General features: G+C 40.7%; 1 protein-coding gene across 1 annotated transcript; it reads right to left on the bottom strand.

Moving 5' to 3' along the window:
• Nucleotides 1–656: 656 nt before the first annotated feature.
• On the bottom strand, nt 657–23,543 carry card14 (caspase recruitment domain family, member 14). The gene is made up of 20 exons (XM_063884390.1): nt 23,220–23,543; nt 22,545–22,682; nt 22,141–22,466; nt 20,159–20,284; nt 19,957–20,076; nt 18,338–18,463; nt 15,268–15,417; nt 15,053–15,187; nt 14,055–14,155; nt 13,574–13,629; nt 13,106–13,166; nt 11,536–11,752; nt 10,709–10,835; nt 9,476–9,716; nt 9,286–9,349; nt 7,801–7,921; nt 7,112–7,276; nt 5,884–6,002; nt 3,311–3,426; nt 657–1,553 (listed from the first exon to the last, which is right to left on the bottom strand). Exons 1-20 carry the CDS (start codon nt 23,431–23,433, stop codon nt 1,346–1,348), a joined length of 2,931 nt encoding a protein of 976 aa, XP_063740460.1. The 5' UTR covers nt 23,434–23,543; the 3' UTR covers nt 657–1,345.
• Nucleotides 23,544–27,243: the final 3,700 nt, after the last annotated feature.

Here is a 27,243-nt window from a genome sequence, read left to right as displayed (position 1 = left end):
GTGGTGATACAGTGTTTTTATTTAAATGAATGTTGTCACTAAACAAACAAACTCCAGGTTTAGTTTAATTGTAAATGTCCTACTGGAAGTGTTTCCAGTCAAAACGTCCATACGTTTCCCTCTGGTGGTGGCGCAACTTCTAATGTGTGAACTCTCGCGAGGCACCTTGGCGCGAGCCTACAGTTTACGCACGAGCTTCGAGGTCTCCTTATAAAGTTTACGTTATGGTATATGCCTGATGTCTAATCAAATATCACATTTATGCACATGCCATTAAAGAAACGTTCTTTCTACAATGTGTCTCTCCTTGTTAAAGTCTAAAGTAAGTCCACATGAGATAATTAGAGAAAAGACAAAACATAGGCTAATTTGGAGAGCACACACACACACACACACACACACACACACACACACACACACACACACACACACACACACACACACACACACACACACACACACACACACACACACACACACACACACACACACACACACACACACACACACACACACACACACACACACACACACTTTCAAATGTCCATCAGCTGAACACATCCTATATTACTAGTTCAAAAGAAAAATGAGGAAATGTAAAACCATGTTTGATAAATTAAATGTTGAATTCACTGAAATGAAGACAAACTATAAAATAATGCTGCATCTTATTTAATGAGTACAGTGAGACATGTAGGAACAAACACTAAAGAACCATTAGGCCCGGAGAATCTGCCATCCACAGAAATTCAGAGATGTCCAAAACTATTTCTGAAAACTCACAGTGTACAATCTCAACCGTGTAACCTGCCTTTGTGGGCCACTAAGTAGTGATGCAAACTATTGTTTTACATTAGAAGTAATTTTACATTTCAGCATTTTTTCTTCCTAACACGAATCCCGTCTCATACTATTCAAATAATCCACGACAAGACACGACAGATCCTAGGCATAAAAAGAAAATCCCTTTTAGTGGGAAATGATCTACAACATTTTGTAGAGATAAAGTGCATACAAGTCATAACAGTATGTTTGTGTTTTAGTGGTAACCTCACACCAGTGTTTCCTTTAAACAAATGCCTCCAAAAGGGAGGCAACACAGAGTAGAAAATGTTCTGGTTCTTGTAAATATAATGATACAGCTTCATACACTTTAAAAGCTCAGATGACTGCACTGTGTGGTACTCAGCCTTTCACCCTCTTATAAGTATCATAGATACATACTCATGTTTACAAAAATATTGATTGTAAAGCTAAATATATTCTCAACAACCCTTTAAGATATGATCACATATTCCTATACTTTTTCATATTTTTACATTTCTTTTCTGTTGTTTGCATTGCTTCACCACAGGTCAGGCTCCACCCAGACAATCTTCTTCTGCTCCTCCCAGATGATGGTGCGCAGGCTGGTCAGCAGGGAGGCCTGGTCACACCAGGAGTCCGGAGCCACGCTGTGGTACAGGCAGGGTAGCTTGTCCAGCAGCGGCTCCTCGCTCCTCGAGCATGCCAGCAGACTCTCCTCCGACTGGTTGTGGCGCTGCAGCTTTGACCTGGAAGTGTAAGAGGAATAAACTAAATTAATACAAAAACAAAAAAGATCATATTGTTTTTTTGGCAATTTCCATATGCAGACCACTGGTGCTTAATCACTGCCATGGATGTATGAAGAGATCTGGGTGCAACGCTGGAGGCAGGGCCCTGTTTTTCTATGGAAGTTGCTCAGTGTTGCAGGAAACCAAAATGGCCTGAATCACCCGGGGATCTTCCACATGCCCAACATCCCAATAGCCCCACCTACAATCTTCTGCGTCACGTCCAGTGTCGGCTCAGTTCAATGAACAGAGAGTGAAATAAATCTAGATTTGGCTTTTAGCACAGTTTAAATAAGGCCATTTAAGTATTTCGTTGTGTGAAGTTGATTTAAGTCAAAATATATTATCTGCTGATTTAGAGTACTCTCCTTCCCTATGTAATAAAATGTTTAACCTCTAACCAGCTGACATTGTTACATTTACCAGACTTCTTTCTGAGCATAGATATGGACATGGTTCTATGATCAGTGTCCGGCCGCGTACTGCTACTGAGAAATAGCAGACCGCAGAATGTCCAAATTGACCAATCAGAATCAACTAATCATTTCAGCAGTGTCATAAAGCAGTATATTTAATGAGGGCTACAATTGAGTTTAAGGGGACAAAGTTGTTAACAACATCAACATTTAACATCAAGTTTATTATCAGTCCCTTGTGATCAGAGGAGTCAGGTTTCACTCTTGACATAAAGCAGAGGATCAGTACCAGTTTTTCTAGTGGCAGCAGCTTCAATTGGCCTGAACACATTGCAGTCAAAGAAGGAAAAAAAACATTTGTGTTGTTTTTGCTTCAGCTGGAAAACTACATGTTTTGCTGTTCTCATGTTATTCCTTATTTTGCCCACAACACAAGGCTGCACGTTAAAGCTGGTAGTTGAAGGGATTACACATCATTCAGGAAAAAGTATTATTGTCTTCTTCAAGACTTGATGTTCACTTTGTAAATAAGGGCCAACTCAGGTTAAAATAGACAATAGAGCAGCATGTGCTTTAGGGTGTGGATACCTTGTCATTGACAGGTCACCACTGCTTTAAGTGGAGCATAATTGTGCTGATTCTCAGATCAGGGGAGCTGGGGAACACCAGTTCAATCCCACTGACCGCCACTGCTGTCAACATGCCGCCGTCTCCTTGGGCAAGACACTGCGAGTATTGTCCACAGCGTCGACGTATCACATGTCTGATATGTGTAATATGTAATGTAAAGCACTTTGAGCACTAGTAAAAGCACTAAACTAAACGCAATTTATCATTATAATTATTATAAAATCTCCTTCATTTAAAGCATGCAACATGAAAAAAATGGCATCTTCTGTTTGGTCTTAATGGCCTCTGGGATTTGTTTTAAGCAACAGTGGAAATATTCTTCAGGTTTGCAAGAACAGACAAACAACACATACAGTAAATTGTTTAAACTAAATCAAATGTAATATCTGTTGTGTATTAAGAGAACAAAACCAACAGGCGATCAGAGGGATCATGGTTGTGACTCTAAGGTATGTAACAACTGATCAAAGTTAATGTGCTTTTATTTGTAATCTGTTTTTGTACTTCGGAACAAACAGTATGTGCATTCAGAACAGAGAAACGTATCAGCGCTGTGATCAAGTTTGAACTATGTTAACATTGTCTGGCTTATCATGATGATCTATGTGATTTCAGAGAGCACTGTGGTGAACTCTATTAGCAGTTGTTTGAGGAAGGAGCAGTATTTACCTCAGTTTGCGTGCACTACGTGCAGTCTGGCCAATGAAGATGATGATGGGGAAGATCTCAGCCCGGCGCAGCCGACGCACGCAGTCCAGCCCCAGCGGCAGCACGCAGTGAATCCCCTGTGAGAGGAGGGGAGGAGGGGAGGAGGGGAGGAACACATGAAAGGTGGGTTTATAAAGAGGATTTTTGAATCAGCAGGATTGCTATTACACACACTTACATTAGTATTTGAGTGTGAGAGAGGACGCTGGCGTAGACTGTTCGCCGCTTCTCCGCCTGTATCTTTGTTTTGCTTGTGTTTTTGCCAGTAACTTGCCGGCTCTATTGTTGGCCTCATACTAAACATATCACCCTTACTGTTGAAGCGTCTTTATACCAGAATCCTCTGGTTTTTACCTGTATGCAGCAACTGCTACAACAGCCACTGTAGCAGCTTCACCGGCACAGGCCTACTCCAGGCTAGGTGGACTCTGCTCTCCTTCCAATTCCCCGTCGGATTGCTCTGCCTTGCATTGCCGGTGTGTCCCCACTCTGGATCACCCCATCGCACTGCTGACTCTACCCACCATCTGCCCCATCCTAGTAGACATATTGAACTTGTCAATGTCATCTGGCATAGTCCCACCCAGCCTCAAAACTGCCTCAGTTACTCCTATCCTCAAAAAGCCTGGTTTGGACCGGGAGGACCTCAAAAACCACCGACCCATCTCCAACCTCCCTTTCCTCAACAAAATCCTGGAAAGACCAGTTGCTGCCCAACTCCAAAAAACACATGTCCAACCACGAACTCTATGAACCCCTTCAGTCTGGCTTCAGAGCCCACCACAGCACAGAGACTGCCCTCATCAAAATCACAAACGACCTCCTCATCGCATCTGATTCCGGCCCCATCAGTATTCTCATCCTCCTGGACCTCTCCGCAGCCTTTGATACCATATCCCACACTATCCTCCTCAGCCGCCTGTCTGACCACCTTGGGTTCAGTGACACAGCTCTTGCCTGATTCGAACCGACAACACTTGGTCACCATCAGTGACTGCAGTTCCCCATCAGTCCCAGTCAACCAAGGTGTACCTCAAGGGTCTGTGCTTGGACCCCTCCTCTTCACCATCTATATTCTCCCACTTGGTCAAATCATCCCCCAGCATGGTCTCAACTTCCATTCATACGCTGATGACACACAGCTCAATCTCTGCACCAAACCATCCACTCAACTCCCCCCTCAATCCCTTGTCAACTGCCTACAGGACATCAAAAACTGGATGTCATCAAACCTACTCAAACTGAACAGCACAAAAACAGAGCTCATGGTTGTGGCTCCCAAGTCACAACTCCGGAAGGTTGGAGATCTGCTCCTCTCCGTGGACGGCTGCTCCATTTCTCCATCCCCTTAAGTCCACAACCTGGGGGTCATCCTGGACACAACCCTCTCCTTCCAGGCTCACATCAAATCGGTCACTAAATCAGCTTTTTATCATCTCAAAAACATCTCCCGTCCCGACTCCGGCCTTCACTCCTCGACTCTGTGGCAGAAACACTCATACATGCCTTCATCACGTCCCGATTGGACTACTGCAATGGGGTCCTCTCCGGGGTTCCCAGCAAAACCCTGGAGAGGCTCCAGCATGTCCAGAACTCTGCCGCCAGAGTTCTCACCCGCACCAAACCATGGCAGCACATCACCCCCACCCTCATCCACCTTCACTGGCTCCTGATCAAGTCCCGGATCACTCTCAAAACCCTCCTCCTCACCTACAAGTCTCACCATGGCCTCACTCCACAGTACCTATCAGACCTCCACCATCCCTACACCCCTACACAGAGTCTGTGGTCCTCGGGACACGGGCCTTCTCTCTATTCCCCGCACTCGCCTCCGCACCGTTGGTGACAGGGTGTTCAGTTTTGCGGCCCCCACCCTCTGGAACACTCTACCTGCAGAGATCCGCAATGATTCCTTTATTTGCCCTAGTTTTTGTTTGTTTATTTGTTTTTCTGTCTGTCCTCACAAAATGGAAAGCGGCCTTGGGTACCTAGAAAGGCGCTATATAAATTCAAATTATTATTATTATTATGAATTGTATTTAATGCATAATATGTGAATGTTTTAAATTATTTAAATTGCTTGTTTTTGATTCATAATTGTATTATATTTTAATTTCTAATATCTTACATCATATCTTAACATGTGATCCAACAGCATTTGTTTCATGATGAAGAAAACGTGATCTGAAACTTAACATTATTTTATATTAATATATTTTTTTCAGAATTGGGAGTTATAACAGACCAGTGTGATTTGTGAAGAGGTGTGTGTGGATACTTGTCGCAGCCTGAATAATGATCGAAACTTGGTACACATCAAGCGTAATATTTTAGATGCTGCATATTCATAAAGGTAATGGAATACAACTCCGTCATCCATAGAGCCCCACCTGGTGTGGAAATGTTTTAAGATTTATGTTAACTATTTTAAACCCATGGATTTTCACACTGCAATTTACTGGTCCTTTTTTTTTTTACCAGCGTCCAGTGAGAGAATTCAAATATAGGTTAAATTGTGCATTGAATTTTCTGACCTTCTTCATGACTCTCTCCACACTCTGCAGGGTGTAGCTGCAGTTTTTCCCCTGCTCACACTCCTCCAAGATCTCGGACCTCTGCAGCCGGGCTGCATGCTCACTGGAGCTCAGCACCTCTGTAGAGCAGGGGGGAGGGGGGTTCAGGGAGGTTAGGCATGAAGAGGTAATCCATGTAAAGTCACATGACAAGATAATAAAAAACATTATTTGAATCAATATATTTTAATTTGAAAACAATTATGGCCTCTTGACCTTAATAGTACAGACATTTAACATTTTTTATTTTTTTTTGGATCATGATAATGCACTCCAAATAATAATAGAAAAAGTGACAGCTAAAATGTAAAAAATTAAAAACAGTAAAACAAATAAACAAATAAATGCAACTTAATTTACACTTTCAATGATTAAGGCCAGCTGAAGGAACATATATGTTTTTGCCTGCCCTCATGTAAAATATGCATAACTAAATAATTGGATGTACTGACAATTACTGTCATTCAACTTTCAATACTAAGAGTAACATGGGAAAAGAAGAATTAAGAGCCATACACAATCATTTCCTAGATTAGCTTACACTTTAAATATTACAATTCTTCTGTTTTCTTGGACTGAAATATTTATACAACCAAAACAATTCAAAAAAATCGTTCTGCACAGAATTCCACAGTCGGACGCCAACCACTCTAATACAGATTTGCTTTGAATTCATCCTGCAAACCGAGGCTTATAAAGACTGATCTGATCACTAAATCTATCATGTGTGACTTAATAAACTGTTTGTGTTGTTGTCTGTTGAATCAAAGTAAGGACAAATTCAACATAAACTTAATCTATTGACAGTGACAGTGTTTTTCATCCTGTGTTTGATTAGAAAAGAAATCTGGGAAAACTTATTTTCAGCTGCATGTCTCGTCTTTTTTCTTTTGAATACACTAGTCCATAAAGATTAAATATTCCCACAGATAAATAAACTTTAATTACACCTTATCATTGCAGGGAACAGGGCAAACCTTTTATAGCCTCTATCATTTTTATTACTATGTGTTTACAAAGTTTATTTCCTTCCTGGTTAGCAGCAACAGACAAACATGACCTGTCAAGTCAAACAGAGCAGCACAGGAAACTGCTTCCCTCCTCTCTATCTGAAAATGCGTCTTGCCCCAGCGGAAACAGATGTGAAATATAAAGGAACAGGGTTTTAATAACAGCGAGTATTTCTTACCAGGCTCACAGAGCTGGAAGCCCTGCCAGTCTGCCAGCTTTTTGTCCAGGATGTGTCCCAGAGTGGAGGGCAGCAGTAGGACCGGCCTGCAGACGGGGGGGAAGTGTGGGGTGACCAGGCTGTATGGCATGAGGGTCAGACAGCTTTTGGGTACAGATGTATCGCCTAAAAAAAAAAAAAAATGTAAATGAATATTAAACAGCAGATATAAAAAGCTTTAAAGCAAGATAATCTCACTTTGTGATGGCACTGAAAAACGGAAACGTTGACTTAAATCAAATGTGTTAGGTCAACACATTTCACACAACTGTATTAGGTTAGATTAGATAAATGAAGTTGAACCTATTTAAATGTATTGCTTTCAATTAAACTAATAAGATAAGATAAGAGGTACTTTATTGATCCCAAACTGGGACATTTTTGCGTTGCTGCAGCATAAAACAAAACAAGGCATGGCACGTAATTAGAAATTAAAAGTAGAAACAAACAATTCAAAAATATAAAAATCTTAAAATAGAATAGAATAAACCAGCATTAGAGTAAGAATACAAAAGAATACAGTTTAGTGCAAGGAGTGGAATATTAAATTAAATATAAATGTATATAATACAGTTGTGTGAAATGTGTTGACATTATATTTAATTACAGTCAACATTTCAGTTGGTTCAGGGTGCTGCGGCAGGTTGTACCTGACTCTGGGCTTTTGGGCTGTTCGTCCTCCACACTGACCCACAGAGGGTTCCTTCCCTGCCGCATGGTGCCGACAATCCTGACGGCCTTCTGCTTACTCTGGGCCACCAAACGACCAGCCTGATGCAGCAGAGGAACATTTTCAAGTTTTCACTCCCGACTAGTCACATACTTGGTCAGCAGGCCCCTTGGCGTCACTTTTTAGAGTCATTTATCCATGTGCAGGGCAGTATATCAATATACAGGTGCATCGCAATGAATACAACACTGGAAAAGTTAATTTATTTCAGTAATTGAAGTGTTTATTTGTTTTAATCTTGACGATTACAAGATACAGCTAATGAAAACTGCAAATTCAATATCTCAGAACACTTGAATATTACATGATACTAATAAAAACAATGTTTGATTACAGAAATGTCGGCCTTCTAAAACGTAGGTTCATGTGTAACCACTCAATACTTTAAAAAATGCTTCAATGCGGCGTGACATGGAGGCTTTCACTAGCTGTAATCCGCAATCATCAAGATTAAACAAATAAAGGCTTAAAATAATTCAATTTGTGTGTAATAATCTATATAATATATGAGTTTCACTTTTTAAATAGAAGGACTGAAAAGATGTAACTTTTCCACAATATTCTAATTCACCTGTTATATGAGAATAGATATCGTCTTACAAGTTGGTTCACGTAATATCATTGTTCTTCTTCTCCTGGTTTTGAAAGCTACAATGGGTGTCATTTTCTAAACCTGCTGCACTGTTAGAGCTGTTCTATTATTTGCCTTTTGACGATAGGACAGAGTCATTACTGATTATTATTTATCAAAGATAACAAAATGTTACATTTGTGAAAGCACCCATGATCAACCGTACATTATCGTCCCCAATTAATTTTTTTAAATATTGGATCGGAGATATACTGATATATGTTTTTTTGCTACATCTCCCAGCCCTTACTTCAACATGTAAATAACATGACGTGAATCACTTGAGTTAAGTGAGTTATGTCAGTAGTTGGTCAGGTTTAGAAAAAGATCATGGTTTGCGTTAAAAAGTGCCTCTGTGAACTTTGTAACTCAACTCAAGTAAGTAAATGTACTATGCTACAGAAGTAGGTATATCATGTAGCTACTTTATGTCCCTTACATTAATTGTTTGGATTTGCTTTCATTTAGGACAAACGTAATTCTTCTGTGAAAGACCTCTGTTTGTTTGTCCCCATCCACCCAAACCTTATCTTTATCCAGACTTTCTCACTCTGCATGACCTGACTTCCACCTGAGCTCTGGTCATAAATTCTACTTCCCCTACAGGCTGCCCTGCAGGTCCAGCACTGTCGTCGGGGGGTTACGTTGAGCGTTAAGAGTTTGATGCATAACCACTGACTCAGCTGTTGGGAGTGAGAACTGGCTGTCCCATGAGTTGGCACAGTGATATTCTGTATTGGAACACTGAGTAGCAGTATTTTGGAATACTCTTACCTTCTGAGACTTCTTTGTTTGAAAGCTCATGTCTTCAATCGCACGAATCAGAAGTTGCTGTGCCCTGCACCATCAGAAATTCATGAACATTAGCAACTTTTCACTTTGACATATTTTGCTGATTCTACCCCCCTATGTTGACTGACAAGAATAGACCAAAAATGTCCTTATTCCATATCATTTCACTGACCTGTAATAGTGTGGTACGTTTCCGCTCTGAAGGTCCAGCAGCTGGCAGGGGTGGACCAGGCTGGCTTGCCATGAGTCCTCAGTGCCAGTGGGTTTTGTGTTGGTCACATGAAGGATGTCGTTACAGGACACGGCCAGACCTCCGTTAGAGCCCGCAGGCAGAGACATATTGACACGTACGTAGAAGGAGTCTCCAGAGGACGTCTCACCGTTCTGCAGCTGCTGCAGCAGCACCTCATAGTCTAAACAGCCAGAGGAAGACACTTTAACTACAGACACATATTTGACGTACTAGTCGGACACAGGAGTAGAATAAGCAGAAAAAACATCATTTATACAATACACCACTGTTTGTATTGTAAATATAGAAATATGTTAATTATTATTATTTTAATATAACTATCTTCTTGTTTATATAAACATCATTACTGTATTAACACAATTGTCATTTGCATATTCTTACTTTACCCTAATATGTTAATATAAATATTCTACTTTTTTCATGATCTTTTATTTTATGTCATTATAAAATGGAGCAACATGTAGTTGCCCCTGGGATAAATAAAATATTCTGATTCTGATTCGTCTTTTATACTCCATTTATTTTAAGTCTTCATTTGCTGTGCACTGTGACTTCAGGAGTTTCATATTTGTTAAACTGTCCTCTGTCTACATATAGGCTTCATTTATCAAGCACACAAACTCTAAAACTCTTGAGTGTTTTACTGACACAGACACCATGGTGTTAGCAATGCAATACCTCACTTGTATTGCATGAGACAAGTAAAAAAAAGCAATGTTTTGTGCTTTGTCTTTTTGTGATGTAATAAGGCACCCCTCATAAAAACAGCAGGCTGATCATATACCAGGTTATATCCAGGCTCCACTTCAACAAGTCACTGATAGATGAGATTCGTAACATGGCAGCTGGCCATCAATTTAATCTCAAGAGAAACAACCTGCTTCCTGAAGGCTTCATATCAGCAGAACCATAAACTTTACTTCCTGCTAACAACAAGAGCATCACTGTGATTTGTAAAGACGAAGTCATGCCGTATGATTTTGCTCTTGTGTGTGTATGTTTGTGTGCTAAAGGCACATTTTCTTTTTGAAAATGTGAAGGGCGAAGCAAGAAGGAGCAGGTGTTTGGATACGACATCGGAAATGTAGTCTAATTTGATATTATATTGGTTGCATGGATGGAGATAATAGGGATTTATGATGCAGGACGTACCATCCTGCCTGGGCCGGAGGGAAAGGTGACAGAGGCCTGTGACCTGGCCGAGAGCCCACATGGCTTCCTCTAAAGTCGAGTCTTCCAGCACCATCCTCAGAGACTTCTGGTTCTGCTCGTACTTCACCTGCAGTATAACAGTTTCATGAGAAGTGTACAGGAGGCAAGTGAGAAAAAGGGTCACAAAACACTTTGGTGATCAGTTTTCTGAATCTAATCTAATTGGTATTTTTCTCTTCCTGAGTAAGAACAGTTTTGAAGAACATTTTGCCAGGATATTTGTTCCTTACGGTCTTTTTCATCTGTGGAACTGGTGCAAAAAACAAGCGTGAAAATAAAATAGATTCGACAAGCTAGTCTCTCAAAGGAAGATTTTTTGAATCCTTGAAAATAAGTATTAGAAAAAGTTTTTGGCTATTTTTTAAAGGTCCTATTTTATTCAATAGTGCAAAAATTATATGAATTAATTTAAATGTTTAATGTAATCATTTTGTTTTTATTTCTCCATGCACCCTATAAGTGATGCCATATTTGTGTCTGGCAGCAGATTGGTGCAAATTAAATTACATTTCCAGCCAAAGAAACATGACATTAAGTAACAATATATTGTTTAACAAAATGATCATGGCCGAACCTTTTTTAAAACCAATTGTTGGTTTTTTAAGGAACTTCGAATGTGTTTTGACAGTAGAATATGATATGTTCCTTAGTCTTTATCACAAGGGGAAAAAAACAACTGAGATAAAACTGGATCATGTGTCTCTTTGGGCTTCCGTAGATGTCTTCACAGTAGCCAAGTGATGTGTTTAGAACATATTTAAACCCACCTCCACGATCTGTGCCCCGGGGCTGATGCCGACGGTGTGGGCAGCGGTTTGTTCTTTCACCTGGTGCACAAACACTCCGGTCTTATTCCCTCCCAACACTGCCAGCTGGCTGAGCAGCGCGTCTCCCTGGAGGGAGATGCTTAAAACGCGGCCGTTGATGCGAATTGCTTTTGGACGAGAACGCATCAGGAAGGGAGGAGCTAGGGTTTTAGAAAGGCTGGTGAGTGAGAAATAAGGAGGGGAGGAAAGATTAGAGTGCTCCATCAAATATTTTAAATATTGCAAGGTTCATAAATGACTTTAATGGAATGGAAAGAAGTTACTTCAAAATCATTCCATATTTGACATCATACACAGCTATACCCAGGGTGTTGTATTGTTACTTATCCTCAACACATTACAAATTAGCCCTTTCCTATGCTCTGTATTGTTCACTAGCATCAAATATGTTTCTGATTGGCCGGAATGGTGTTGTGAAATCTGTCCATGCCACTTTGTTTGTTTTCAGTTCTCAAAGCCAGGGCTGTATATTTTTCTTCTTGAGGGAATATTTGTTGAACTTGACAGAAAGTGTATTGCATTAGAATTGCTGACCATACCTTTAAATGTGAGGGTCAGCACACAGTTGTGTAAGGGTTAATGTGCAGCGAGGTGTTCATTTTGGGGAAAATAACTTCCGACAGGGTGATCAGGGTGCCCAACTCAAAGCTTATTACACGGCCGGATACTAAACAAACTAACAAGTCGACTCCCAATATTAATTTAAATGATTTTACTGACATAAAACTGAACTGGGACAATAACGACTTTACAGCAGCACTGATCAAGGTTTTCTGTAACTGTTCAAGTCGGTCTACAGTTTCTGACCACTAACAAGTCCTTAAAAAATGCAGAGCCCATACCATGTTCCTGTTAGTCTCCAATTAGAATCAAGTATACAACTAAGCCGTGTAGTAATGTTAAATATCAAATCTAGTGCGCTGGATGAAGCATTATGAAGCCACTTCCCCTCGTTCTGCTATGTATGCACCGTGTGAGCTCTCTCAACCTAAATTCAAGGCCCACGTCTGAGGACCACCTTATGAACAAGAAATCACAAATGGAGAAATAATAAACTTTTAGGGTCTTCCTATATTATTTTCTTACCGGCTTTGGAGCTTTTACTGACGCCGGGATATGTTACTACATTACTTTAAAACTGTGTGTCACTGCATTCGAGGGAACGTCCGCCAAGTAAAAATATCTGACCGATTTATTTTTTACGTTTGCCATGTTGATATTCATTGAATAGCCATTTGTGAGGGTCATTTACTGTGATGCTTTATTTATATTATTTATTAGAGCATTTATATATCTCAGGAACTAGATATTCCTAGATTTATTCCCACCATTTGGCAGTCATTTCTCAGCCCATTGGTTGAAAATATCCAGGCTGATCTAATAATTGACTATTAAATCTAGGTTAGTTAATGGGCAATTACTGCAAAGATTAACGTAGACCGGTTTCTGTTCTACACAAAAAATACTTAGTAACATGAAACTCTTTGTTTATAGCAATGTTGGTCCTCACCCGTCAGTGCTGGAGCCTTTGGAAGAGGAAAGCCTGTATCTCTGCATGTCTTCACTCTCCACTAAACAAAAGAGAGGCTGTTTAATCAGTTGGCATCACGATTGTTTCCCTAGAAATAATGTGCATGTGATTTAATGTGTCGCTTTAAATCCCTGGCACAGATCCAACATTGAACAAAAGCTAATGGAACTGCTGCACAACAAACACACACACACACACACACACACACACACACACACACACACACACACACACACACACACACACACACACACACACACACACACACACACACACACACACACACACACACACACACACACACACACACACACACACACACACACACACACACACACACACACACACACACACACACACACACACACACACACACACACACACACACACACACACACACACACACACACACACACACACACACACACACACACACACTTTTTATACCATTAGGGATAAACACAAAGTCGTCCAATATAGATTCATTCTCCGGTGTGTCCAAGCTGCAAGAGAAAACAATACGCTACATGAACACCTTTATCAGACTGGTTTCTTTGGTTGGAATAATTATAGTCCTATGACGAGAAAAGTGAATTGTTTGTCAGCATGGGAATACAAAAGCTCCCTTGAGCAGAAATTCAAGAATTGAGGAGTCTGAGTCTACAAGAACTTTTTTCTAAGTATGCTTTGCTGGCAGACTCTTTCTTGGTATAATAACATCCTAGTTAATAATTTCCTGTAAATTGATAATCCACCTGAAGCTGGATGCCGTAATGATAACAGAAAGGAATGCAGGGGTTGATAACACCTTCAGTTCATTCTTCCCGCCTGGTGTCGAGCCACAAGCCTCGCCGGCTGGAACTCTATGTCTTTCCAAATGAAAGCATGAGCTCAAGCACAGAGTACCATACAGTGTAGACACACACACCTGCTGTCTGCATATAGAGCTTCCTTTCTTCTGCGGAGGGACCCTGGGCTGGGGGGTTCTGCGTTTCGGGATCGGACGCTATTCGCCGCAGCCTCTTCACACTATAAACATACGTACAGATACACAGAAGAATTTAACACATTCAGTCATTTAATATAATGGTTTGTTGAAAGCAAAAATAAATACATAATAAATACTATATTCCAAGTTAATACAAGGTTATTATTCTGAGAAAGAAATCTGAATTTCTGTGATTAAATCGTAAATGTACAAGAAAAAAACATTGAACATTCTCGGACATATTATCAAAAACCTCTGGCTCCCCACTAGCACTAACACTTCAATAGAAAATCTAGTTCTTGCTGTTTTGTTTTTTTTCAAAATGCACCAAAGTGATACCTATCTTCAGTTCCAAAATCAAGATCATTTTTTCAATTCATCACCTGAAAAGAAAGATAGAATAAAAGCTCTGAACACTTCGGTTGAAACTACAAATGTTTATATTGACGAAGACATGCCTGTGATGTGCTAGCCAATAGAAGCTCAAGTGTTACATAGTGATGTAATTTTGCTAAGGAAGTAAACAAAGTAGGCCAATTAAGGCTTTTCAGGCAGGAGGGGAGTTTGTGGGAGAGAAACTCCCTCTGGAGGAACCACAGGGATTTTTGCCTTTTCAGACCATTAATGTGCACAAAAACCCAAATAACACACTACAGGAAAACACCAAAATGAGTTTCCTTGCACAGCTGTTATCTGTTAGTTTGTTGTCACTTAGACATGAAACATTAGTGTTGGGGTATGATTTTGAGATGATGATCATATTAAAGGGACAATGGAGCTCATTAATAAGAGATATAAGACTGAGTCTAAACACACAATACTTGTTGGTAAGATCAAGTCATTGGTGGTTTTGCTATTTAATGGTATCTCTTAACACAAGGACGTGCACATTAATTGAACAGAAAATAAGACAAGAGAAAAGTACTTCCCACACACACCTCTGAGTTGCAGAAACTGGATGACAGTGGATTGACTGCGTCCATGCGGCAGAGTTTGCGCCTTGCGGGCATTGTGGGCAGGCATGGGGATTCTTGAAAGCTGGATCTCAGGCTGTCCCAATCCATCGTCAAATCCTTTAAAAAGAACGCAGAGATGAACATAATCAGCTCTGTATGCTGTGTGTGTGCTGAAATGTGCTTGTGTGGTGAATCACATCAGAACTCTGCCGTTGTCCCGTGGCGCTGCCGGCGGCCTTCAGACTGAAGACGCGCTCCTGGAGTTCCACCAGCTGACACCTCAGGTCATCCTTCTCAGCCAGGGTACGGGCGATCATGGCCTGGGCTTCATCTCGGGACAGGTACGCCTAAAAGCACAGGGAGCATTAAACTACAATACACATACCTAAATGGCACAGAGTTCACTGTACAAAGAAGGCCTTATTTATTATACTGTACATGCAGATAGATGCACTCAGGCCAAGTGTATCCAAAAGTAATTATGAGTGGAATGGCACTCCACCCGTAACTCAAACCATTGATATGCACATCACTCAATCAGGTATTGTCTGAATGAAGAAGTATTTACATCCCTGTCTGCCACAGAGGCATGCAGGATGTCGCCAAGGTGGTGTCTGTGGCTGGTAGCTTTCTAGCATTTTGACACATTCTTGTGAACATACCAACTCAGAACAATACATGATAGAAAACCTGGAGCAGCAACCACTTTTGAGACAAACGTACTGTTGTATAATGCATGATGGAAAACCGTGTTGTTGTAGGAAATCTCGTCAGTTCAAAATCCGGACCTCCCCCTTTATTATTCTAACAACACATTCCCACAAGTTCAGGAGAAGTCGCTGGAGGCAGACAGAGTACGATGCAAAATAACTTCTTATTTTTGTCAGAAAACAAAGTCCGAGCAGACCCCGGGATCATCATCATCACTTTTATAGCTAAAGCCGTGTTGTTCCTTATTGGTTGATCTTGGTGAAGGACAGTAAACCACCTCCCTGATTCTTTGATCTAACCTTTTTTTTTTGCTGACATTTGCGTTTTAGATTCGCAAATGTGTCCTGGCCGCATTCCCTGCACTGCATTTACAGACACTTCACCTTCTAGCACGTGAGGGGGAGTTTCACTTTTGCCCACTTTCCTGTTGTAACTTACCCTTGACACACACACACACACACACACACACACACACACACACACACACACACACACACACACACACACACACACACACACACACACACACACACACACACACACACACACACACACACACACACACACACACACACACACACACACACACACACACACACACACACACACACACACACACACACACACACACACACACAACTCTGTTTTATTATACTGACTTTTACAGTAGTATTATACTGAATACTTATTATTCCTATTATTTTCTATTTATTTAACAAGCATTTCTAAAAGGAAAGTTCTTCTCTAACCTTCTCCACACGTTAAATGACCAGTGTTGTTCATGATGATAAATAAAGATATGTTTTACTCCACACTGTGTTGCAATTCATCACTCCAGTATGTCTTGAGTAGTAGACTAGATGGCACTCGGCTAGTGGGGTTCAAAGTGCACAAAATATACATTTGAAACACTCAACGGCAAGGTCTCTTTCCAGAACTCATGAACAGGTTAGCCAAGATAATCTATAGACCTTGATGTGATCAGTTTCATGTTGGAACTATTTTCTTTCGACCTACATACACACACACACCAGCTGAATCACCACGCAGACAGGAGATCGCATCTTATCATGGACAGTTTGGACAGTTTGGTAGCACCACACACTGAGTTAAATGTAGTCCCATATTATGATAGACAGGGCTGAAATCTCTACAGCTGATTGCTCAGAAACTCAAATAACTTACGACTTTCTAGACTTATAAGTAGCTCTATGATATAACATGTATTTTCATTCATGAGGAGAATTGTTCCCTTACGTGTTTCCTGCCTGGTTTTAAAATGTAGGAATTTGGATTTCCCTGTCATTAATGGATTAAAAAAATAAATAACTTTAGGAGCGAGAGGCATGACACACAAGGCAGGCCAACCCCAGAGTCACACGCAGATGCTGTGTGTCACACATCTTACAGCCAGCATGATTCACCAATCCCAGCTCAGAGCTGTCAGGTATTACCGTAGTGTGTATTGTTGCTTTCTGCACAGCTCCAGTGGAGCCGCTGGCAGCTCTATGAACACCTGACAGGGGCTGTGTGTGGGTGGATTTTTCATTTCATTACTCTTGGAGAAAAAGAGTCAATGGTGTTAAAAAAAAGAAACTAGCTTTGAGATGACTCCAAATGTATTTCAATTGAATTGATTTCAAGCGAATGGCTTTATTGGCCACTACGAAAAATGAGCTTCAACTCCCGGTTCACTTTATGGGGGCTTGGTGTGTATAACATCGGCAAATGCTTTAATTATTGTCCTAATTCTTGTTTGGCTCGAATTTTACATCAGCTATGACAGCCCTCTTTCATTCCTTTCAGCAGCTTCTTGTAACCGTTTGTGTTACGGTGTTTGCCCCTATCCAAACACCTGTTCCCTCATAATGTTAGTAATGTGTGCGTTTCACCTTCCTGACAGATGCAGGTGCTCTATTTTTGGAGCATGTAACCTACTACTACTACCACAACCAACAGATAGGGAAGGTGTTAACAACGAGGGTAAATGCCCCGATTTAATAGCACATCCTGAATTTGTTGAGCACCTGTCCAAAGAATGTCCTTAACACATGGATAACATCCACTTACCTCACATACAGCCACAGATCACTGCAGCATTATAAGTTTCTCTGGTTTTACTATTTATACTATTTTGTCTTTGAGTTAAAACCTTTTCATGGTATTCTATAAACTACTGACACTATTTCTCTGTCTTGGAATCAACAAACACTGCAATGGCTGCCATACATATAGAGATAAATATTTAAGAAACATTGGGAGTGGTCTCTTAATTTTTTTTTCTGAGCTGTATATTTATCCAAAAATTTTACATTCTGGAAAAAGGTCTTATTCGAAACAACGAGTTAGAGGTAGAATAAATAAGAGAGCTGATATTTGATAGTCTCCAACCACACTGCTCAGACCTGACTGGTTGACATTTCAACAGGAAAAACAATCAGCGTGACGTAATGTAAGATCACATCCAACCAAGCCTAAATAGAATCTAAGACTGCTAGGCAAACAGAAAAAAAAACAATTTAGGAAAGACAGGAAAGATGAGATGGTTGTCCTCACCTGGTCTCTCTCCGACTGCAGCTCCTTCATCTGGTTCTGGATCACGGTGCTCTTCTGCTGGTGCATGGTGCAGTCCAGGGTCAGCTGCTGCACCTGCAGGCTCAGGCCCTCCTTCTGATCCAACAGCTGAACACAAATAAACACATATCAGTTACGTGGGCTTTTTTTCAGGGATATATTACAAATGAATATTGAGGGTATATCAATTAACCATTAAAAAAACTCTCACTTTAAAAAAAAATAAAATGACTGGACCAGTGTTATATAATTGTTGAGTTGTGTACCTAAGTCATCCCAAATGTTTCCAACAGTTTTCAAACCTAGGTAACTTTATAATTGTTTACCAAGGTAAGAAGTGAAACCCATGAATTCTGTTTGTTATTTATACCAGAACTGTCATACATTCACATTTTATCCCATTCATCACCACATTTCTCAAGCAATACCTTTTAGATCTTGGTGTTTTGACTTTATATTTTAACTGTATGAAGGATTTTACCAATCAGAGCTTATGTTATTAGCCAAATAGTGAGCCAAAACACCAATCAGATTTGATCAGCAGGATAATCTCCACAAACAATACTACCACCACTTATGATTTTTGAAGTGTAAATGAAAACACCAGAGGCTGAAAGCTAACACTACGCTATAATGAGCTACATTAAAGACACATGCCTGCTAAGCTAAAGGTGGCTAATGCTTGGTATGATGATCTTATTTAGCCACTTGTTTTCAACCGCTGTTTTTAAAGAACATAGAAGTTCTGGAAATTCACAAACTGGGAATTATTGACATGATAATTTTCCTATGCTATGATACCACTGACCTTGTTTCTGTTGTGTCTCATCAAAGATGTTAATCTTGTCAAGTTTCTTGTTAGGGTCATCATGCCCCAGGTCTATGGTTGGTCATGTTTTATGTTTTGTTTAGTCATTTTTATCTTGTCTCCCACTTCCTGTTTTGTTTTGGTACTCACCTTCTGCGTCTCGTTCCAGGTCTCTTGACTCCCTGTCACTGCCCTCGTCAGCGTCAGCCCCGCCCCTGATTGTTTCCACCTGTTCCCTGTTACCTCCTGTTTAAATAGTCCTGTCTCCCCCTGTCTTGTGCCAGTTCGTCTTGTCCTGTCTGTGAGTCAGTAACCAGCGTACCAGCATTGTGTTTTTTAATCCTCCATGTGAGCGTCTTGAGTTCTTGTTGTTTTTGTGCATTTTTTTGGAAATAAAGTATTTTTTTAATACTTTAACTCGGACTCCTGGGGTCGTGCATTTGAGTCCTACTACCTTGTGTTTAAAGCTCGTGACAGTTTCAGGCCTCCCAAATTATGTTTAAAAAACCCTTGACCCCAAGACGAGGGAACCAAAAGGGCTTACATGCTAACTAATTTCCGGATTTTAGGAATCGTTCCTGCAGCACTCTATACAATGCCCACCTTTTTAGTAAAAATCTGAATCATCAGATAGCTTAGGTTAAGAGTTTTCCTCTGGCTTTCTCACGTCATGGTACTGTGTAGGAGTGGGTTAATCATCTTGAATGTCAGCTTTCATCACAGAGTAGCTGTTGGAATGAATTTACATTAAACTTCCTGGTCGGTGATGACACAGAAAAACATAAACACACACCCCACGCTTTTCCGAGACCAGCTGTTCATTCTCCTTTCTGTAACACCGGAGCTGCTCTGCCAGTTCCACCTGGCTGTCGATAGCCTCGGCCAGATCCTGGGCCAGGATGTCCTGACGCACCTGCAGAGACAAGATAAAAGAATGAAACACAAGTCCACATCAATGAGCATATAACACAGAAGGATTGAGTGATTCTTCTCACTGGGTCCAGTGTTTCCGCCTTTAACAGCTGGCAGCGCAGACTCCTGAGTTCCTCCTGCAGCTGTGGAGTCTTCTGGAACGCATTCTCTGTTTGTGCTTTCAGCAGCTCAGTCTGCAGCTGATACATCTGCAGCAACACAAGAACAACAGTGCTTATTTACATGTTTAAATCACCAGAGTGAAAGACAAGTTCTGCAATTACAATAAAAGAGAAAAGCAGCAAATCTGGAACAAAACTAATCATCTGCATGTTTGCATAATACATGGCTTTTAATTTTGATATCAAAGCAGGTTCTAAAAGTTTGCTCAATAAAGAGGGCAAGGCTTTTAAATCTCCTTAACAGTTTTGTCCCGATCTGTCTGTTTCCCCTCCTGTTGGATTACTCATTCTGTTCAAGTGTTTTTCCTGCCCTGCCCAGCTTTTGTCTTCTCCTTTGATTAGTTACCAATGTATTTAAGTTGGTGTGGTGAGTTGTTTTAGTTTTTCTAGGGAGAGAGTCCTGTGCTGTTTGTTGTATTTCCGGTGAAACTTGAATAAAGGTAATTTTCAGTTGAAACCATTGTCTCTGCTGCAATTGGCTCCAACCTGCTCCACTCAACCCTGACAAGTTTGCGCTATTGCAAACATGTTCGAAATGTGTAGATATGACACATGTAGTGCTTTTGGCAAATGGGTAACAAACAGGTGAACAATAAGGACCTTCCAGTAAAAACCTTACAAGAAAATAATAACCTGGTAAACCCGTGCTAAAAAATAAAATACTAATCTTGGACACAAGAGGCTACTTCATGTTGTAAATAGGACCAAACTATTCATGAAGTGAGTTTTAAACTCTCCCTGCACTTAATTACAAAATAGTTGATTTATTCAGTGTTTGCATGTTTTGTAATAAAGATATGCATATGGAGAGTCAGAATGATTCAGTGAAATATTATGACCACACCCTGTATGTCATATGTCACAGCAAACATAGGAATGGTCTTAAAGTAAACAATGGGGGGATATCCAGGTGAGAAGCATAATTATAGGGAAGTGGTGCACACTGCTTTTTCACAGAAAGGGAATTTACCTGGAAAACAAAAAGATAGTTCCACTTTTTTCTTCCCATTTCTTTGATGAGAAATAAAGGAACCTTAGTACTAGAAACAGGAGCGAAAACGATTTAGATTGGACATCTTGAATGTTTTTTCATAACAACCTCTGTTCTGTTGTGATCTATGTCCAATTTTCTAATAAATCAAGGCTAAAAAACGTTTATAATTAACAATACTTTTCCAGAGGTCATCTTCCGTCTTGCAAAAATGTAAATGTTTGAAACTCATAAGAATTGTAAATTATTTTGCGTAATTAATGCAACAAAAAAAAAGTCTGACTTAATCTGACAATAGAGTCTTATTGCATTGTAATCAAATAATTTAATCAGCACGAAATATTTCCAAGGTAAGACCAACATGCTCTTACCACGACTGCTACCATGTTCAGTATCACATCTGTGAATAGCGTGTTGAAAACGGATCTCTGCATACAGAGCCATAAATAAATGGGTGTTTCTGTGATTCGGTCCAAGTCCAAAAAAAGTCAGGAGACTTAAAAACAACGGTCAAGTTAGATACACAGGCTGAGAGATCCTGACTCTTTAAAAACTGGGTCGAGCACACTCCAATAATGCAACTCAATATCTCAATTTGTTACAGGTCAAAACTCCAAGCCCAAAGACTTTTCTGTAACACTAGGCAAACTGCTAAAAAAAGTGTAGTCCCAAAGCCAAACCAAAATGACTCATCACCTGAAGACACCTAAAACACATTTACAAGTGGCTCCCGAGGCACATTTAGTATAAGCTTCTAAAGTGACATTAAGCAGATCTTTAGCCCTGCCATTTTTCCCCCTGAGAGCACAGCTTTGTGTTTCAGGGAGGAGAAACACATCATAATCATTCCTGAGTGGTTTTAGGGAGAGAAAGTTTGTCATGGATCACTAACCTGCAGGTTGAGGTCGTGGAGGCGCATGTTCACAGCTGATTTCTCCTCGATGGCCACTGTGTAGCGCACATACAGGTCACACTTCTCATCCTTCATCCTGGTGATTTCATGCTGCAAAGAACTCAAGTGCCTCCGTATGCGTTCGTTTTCAGACTGAAGGCATCTGGACTTCTCCTCATGCTCCATGATCTGCCTGACCTCCAACTCCAGGGAGGCACAGCGAGCACTCTTCTTGCTCGCCTCGCAACGTGCCTCCTTGAGCTCCTTCTGCATCCCTGTGACGGCTCTGACCAGATACTCCGTCAGCTCAGAGTACTTTATCAGGCCTGCCAGGAGAGCACAAGGGTCAAAGCGAGTAAAAACAAAGAGGCAAATATTCCCTTAAAACACTTGAAGCTACTGACCACTGAATCTTGAAGGCTCGGTGCTGGGTTTCCGTCCAGTGACTTGGGTGTACAGGGGGGGGTAGTGGATCATCAGGCTCTCCAGCAAGGCCACAGCACCATTCCTACCCTGGGTCCTCAGCAGGTCCAGCATATGGCCTGGAAATAGTATAAGATAATGTTGGATATCATCTCTCACCTTCAAAGCTGCAGACTCCATCCAAAGATAAGTATTGCCCCATTTGTCACCACAGAAGTAAAAGGGAAACATTTTATTTCTGCCCAAAGAAAAATAAATCTGACTGATTTGTTATCATCAAAGAGGACGTACAGTTGAGACTGTAGCCCTTTTTTGTGCTCTAGTTTATTAAATGCATTCAAGTTATGTTTAATGTTGAAATGCTGTGATGCAATATTAATCATAATAATAATAATAATAATAAGAAGAAGAATAAAACTTAGCCAGAAAGCAAACTAGCATGTGTTACTCAAATAAATATTTGTTTTTGTACTAAAGTATGGCTGGAATTTCCTCTATCTCTTGACTAAGCAGTCATTGTAAACAACAGGTGCAGTAAAAGATGAAGTAAACAATCCACTTGTTGACTAAAAACTGAGGCAGATTATGTCTTCTGTCTACTTGGACAGATTATTAACTTTGTTTCAAATGCAAGGAGAAGGAGTCATAAATCTCACTGGTTCTCATGCTGCGGTTGGTGAGGTTGTGGCACGACACGATCTCGTCTTCATCCATCTCCGTCAGCACCCTGGCCTGCCTCAGGTACGGGATCAAGATGCACGGCTTCACCCCCAGGGAGATCCGGTGGCGGTTGTCGTTAATCAGCTCCCACAGTTCCTCCTCGCCCATCTCCCCTAGGTCGTGACCCTCCGGAACACACTCTCCTGCCATCCTGAGTGTGTTATGTGTGATTGAAAGATAGAGGGTAGCCCGCTAGAGCAAGCGGAGGAAACACACACCCTGAGCTGCAAAGACACTTGTCATGGACTCATTCCAGTAAGCAGACAAAAAGCCGTCTGACTGGAAGCATTAGAAAAGAACTATAAAAAGGGACAAGCTTTCCACGCCCTGTGGGTGTTTGTGTCAAAGCATGTGTGCATTTATTTGTGGGCGTGTAGGAAAAACCTGTAAGACAAGACCTATGTGATGGGACTGTATGAGTCTTGGCACACACACACAGAATGGTGCAAACAGAGCTGAACACACACACACACACACACACACACACACACACACACACACACACACACACACACACACACACACACAGAAAAAACATTAATCGAGAGAGCCATACATTGTCTCCTCCATTCACACTCTTGGTGGCTTACTAATGTGTGTTTGCTTTTGACTGCTAATTCAATATCTAATGACATCATAAACCTCTTTGTTATTTTATCAAAGAGTGAAGTGTGTGAGCCAAGCTGGTGTCCATGAACAAAGCCTCCCTGACACAGAAACATTAGATCCCATGCGCCTTAATAATTCCTAATCACAGTAAAGCAAACACATACCACACATGACAGGAACAGGGAGCTGTGAAGTGCAAAGTCCTCTGTCAGAGAAGGAAATAAAGTGGGGGATGGGGGGGGCATCAGAGCCAATCTCACAATGAATAACTTCCCGCTCTTGGGGGTGAACTTACTGTTTACCTGTCGAGGGTTTATGCAAACAAATGGAAGCACTGTAATGATATACTGCCACACAGACTATGGAGGAGGTTGAAATCCCATAGCCATGGGGAACATGGAAATATAAAGATGTCATTTAAAAGAATATTTAGAAAAGGATGTGACTGGCACAAAGCTATTCCTGTATTTCAAACTAATGATATGCTTTAAGATCAAAGGAGGTTGAAATGGCAGGAAGCAGATTAAAGTCACGGAGAACATGATATGGAAGTCGTCTAATGTACAACATAAACAATGGCTGCATTAGGCTTTTGGGGATTTCCCTTTCCTGTAGTGTGTTCTATAGGTTTTTGTGCATGTAAATGGTCTGCTAAGGCTAAAATCCATGCGTTTTCTCTTTGAACCTGAAAATGAGCATAATAGGGCCCCTTTAATGACAGGATTATCAGTTCATTAAACATCTAATGTGCATACTGCTCAGCACTGCAGCCAGTTTGCATCACCAACAACAACAACAATGAACAAAAAATATGATCCTCTCGCCCCCGATACAGTATTCTGTAACCTGAGCGGTCTCTGTCAACAGTACAAAGCCTGCCTCTCCACCTCATATCATTTCATAAAGGTAAGACAACTAATCCCCGAAGTACATTGTGGTGGATCGAGCACTCAAGGCCCCAGGAACAACTTAGCTTACAACATAAGCATAGCTAGCTAACCTGGATTCGTAAGGGGCTTAGATCCAGGCTGCACTTTCAGCCCCATCTTTTGGCAGTTTAATATCACTCCATATTAAAGAGCAAACTTAATTTGTTTTTGTTGTGGGTGATGAAGTGAAATCTTTGGGGCATCTGTCTGACAAAACGCAACAGTTACAAGGTGAGCTAACAGAAAACAGTTACAAAGTGGAACCCAAACCATGTATGTGCACTGCTCATCTCAAAAAATATTACCTGCTCAACCACATGCCTAGCTATTTAAATAAAGCTTCACAACCTGGAAAAAACCCCAGAAATGAACAGAACGTAATGAAGTTAAAATAATGGCGTTGAAATACTTAGACCGGTGTAATGACACGTGTGGTTATAGAGTGTAAGACACCGGCTTTAAGCTAGCTGCTACTGTACGTTCAATAGAAACCACCTCGTTGGTTGTAGCCAGCTAGCTTACAAGGAACAGTTTTATTGTGAACCTTCATATTAATGGACAAAAGACTATTTAAATAAGAATGTGCCGGATACTTTTAGGCTGCCATGCTTGATGACAGTTTTATAAAAGCAGTAGCTCACTGCAGGCCGTGATATTTGTGCTGCCATATCTAACAACAGCCTATTGAATGCTGGTAAATCTCAACAACGAAACTCTGCTCTATGAAGTATGTCCCAAGCCAATACGCATTTGAAATAACTAGGTGTTGGCTGGACATAATTATATAACTTAACAGGTCACAATTTTAAGATGTTACAGACTATTTGAGATGGGAGAGCAAAAGATATCAACGCAAATAAAGCCTGTATCTATTTGGTCAGAATACTTTTACCTTTTAAGAAACATGTATGTATGAGAGCAACTTCCAGGTAGTGCCTGGAATCTATGATAATGTACAAAACTGGGTTTGATGCGTCAGAGTTAAGATTTAGGTCAGATAGTGAGGCGAGAAATGTGTAAGATGGAGTCTGAGTAATGGGAGACTGAGTGCTTTGTACAAGCTGCTGCTCTGGCTATGCTCCTGGGGCTGGTGCATTCATGCTGCTAGTTCAAGTCTGTAGGGGCCCCCGGTGGAAAGTCCTAACAGCCATGGTACAAGATGGTGAAAGCATGCAGATTGAAGAGCAGGTTTCCCTGCATTGCACGGACCCGGACATGGTGTCAGTCCTTTAAAAGAGGTGTACACATTTGTGAGTGTTAACATCACTTGACGCCGTTGTCACTATAAAGCAGATGTGCTGCCTTTTAAGGACGGCCTGCAGCTGTTTGGGGACAGCTCTGTGAAGCGGCCAGCTGTTATATAATGTTGATTTAAATGCTTGACAATGCAGACAATGCCACAGTGCAGTCTTTTGTGAACAGACTTATGTAATGTTGTCAGCCAGGACAGGTGTGGTTAGTTTACTTCAATAGCAGGGCATAAAGACATATCTCCTATTATGACAAAGGTGCAGTGTTTTGCCTCAACCACACAGAAGATAAACCACTGTAATTAAATCCTATTATAGATTTATGCTTCTCCTTCATCAGCCACCAATATTAGCTTAAGCTTAAGGCATTTTACAGCCAGTCTAGCAGCATAGGGACTTTCCCTTACTCACTGCTCTTCTTCTCTTACCCTTTTGTTTTTAGTCAACATTACTGACATCATCACTGAGTGCACTTTCCAAGGTATAGTTGATACAGTCTTTGCCTTTGTTTTTGTTGTGAACTACTGTATATTCCCTTCAACATAACATGTGTCTTATTAGTGCAATAACAAACAATTAAAAACCCTGTAAAAAAAGTGTGTGTGCATGTTCAAAGCCTTGGAATTGACAGTACTGCAAAAGTTATTGACAGCAAAACACATCCAATACTCTCAATACACTGAGATCAGTGTATTCTATCAGACATTAGTTTACAAAACGAGCGCACTTAAAACTATTTGTGAGTTACATGTGATTAGGATGCAGCAAATGGTACTTTATTTGGCCATAATAAAATGTACACTATGTAGGGTGGAATTATAAAAAAACAACAACGGTTCTTTTCCAGAAGTGTTGTTGAATATTTTGTGTTTTAGCTAGAATAAGAAGACTGTAAAAAGCAGAGAAGAAAACAAATCATTTATGATGGGTGACACAAATTGTTTAGCTACTGTTTACCGAAATACAAAGATGGATGTCAATACAGTCGATAACCAGGGCTGTAGACCATCCAGGCTTCATACTTTCAGGATGGTAATGGGAGTGAAACCTCAGAGACTGTTTGAAATTAGGAAGTAAATAAGGCATGATTTATAGAGCTCAAATGTGCTGCTGTCCGCCTATCTTTCAGTAACTGAAAAACTAAAATGTGGATTAGCTCATCACATGAATCT

Source organism: Eleginops maclovinus, chromosome 5 (genome assembly GCF_036324505.1).
Source record: "Eleginops maclovinus isolate JMC-PN-2008 ecotype Puerto Natales chromosome 5, JC_Emac_rtc_rv5, whole genome shotgun sequence".
Classification (NCBI taxonomy): Eukaryota; Metazoa; Chordata; class Actinopteri; order Perciformes; family Eleginopidae; genus Eleginops; species Eleginops maclovinus.
Note: the sequence above shows the minus strand (reverse complement) of the source record. Positions and strands in the feature narration are given on the sequence as shown.

Excerpts from the sequence above, each read along its gene's own strand:
- card14 (XM_063884390.1), bottom strand. The coding sequence starts at position 23,433 with ATGGCAGGAGAGTGTGTTCCGGAGGGTCACGACCTAGGGGAGATGGGC. Across the intron at positions 15,418-18,337 it reads TGCAGTCGGAGAGAGACCAG|GCGTACCTGTCCCGAGATGA; the intron begins GTGAGGACAACC and ends CTGTGCTTTTAG. Across the intron at positions 9,350-9,475 it reads AACGTACCACACTATTACAG|GGCACAGCAACTTCTGATTC; the intron begins GTCAGTGAAATG and ends CTGATGGTGCAG.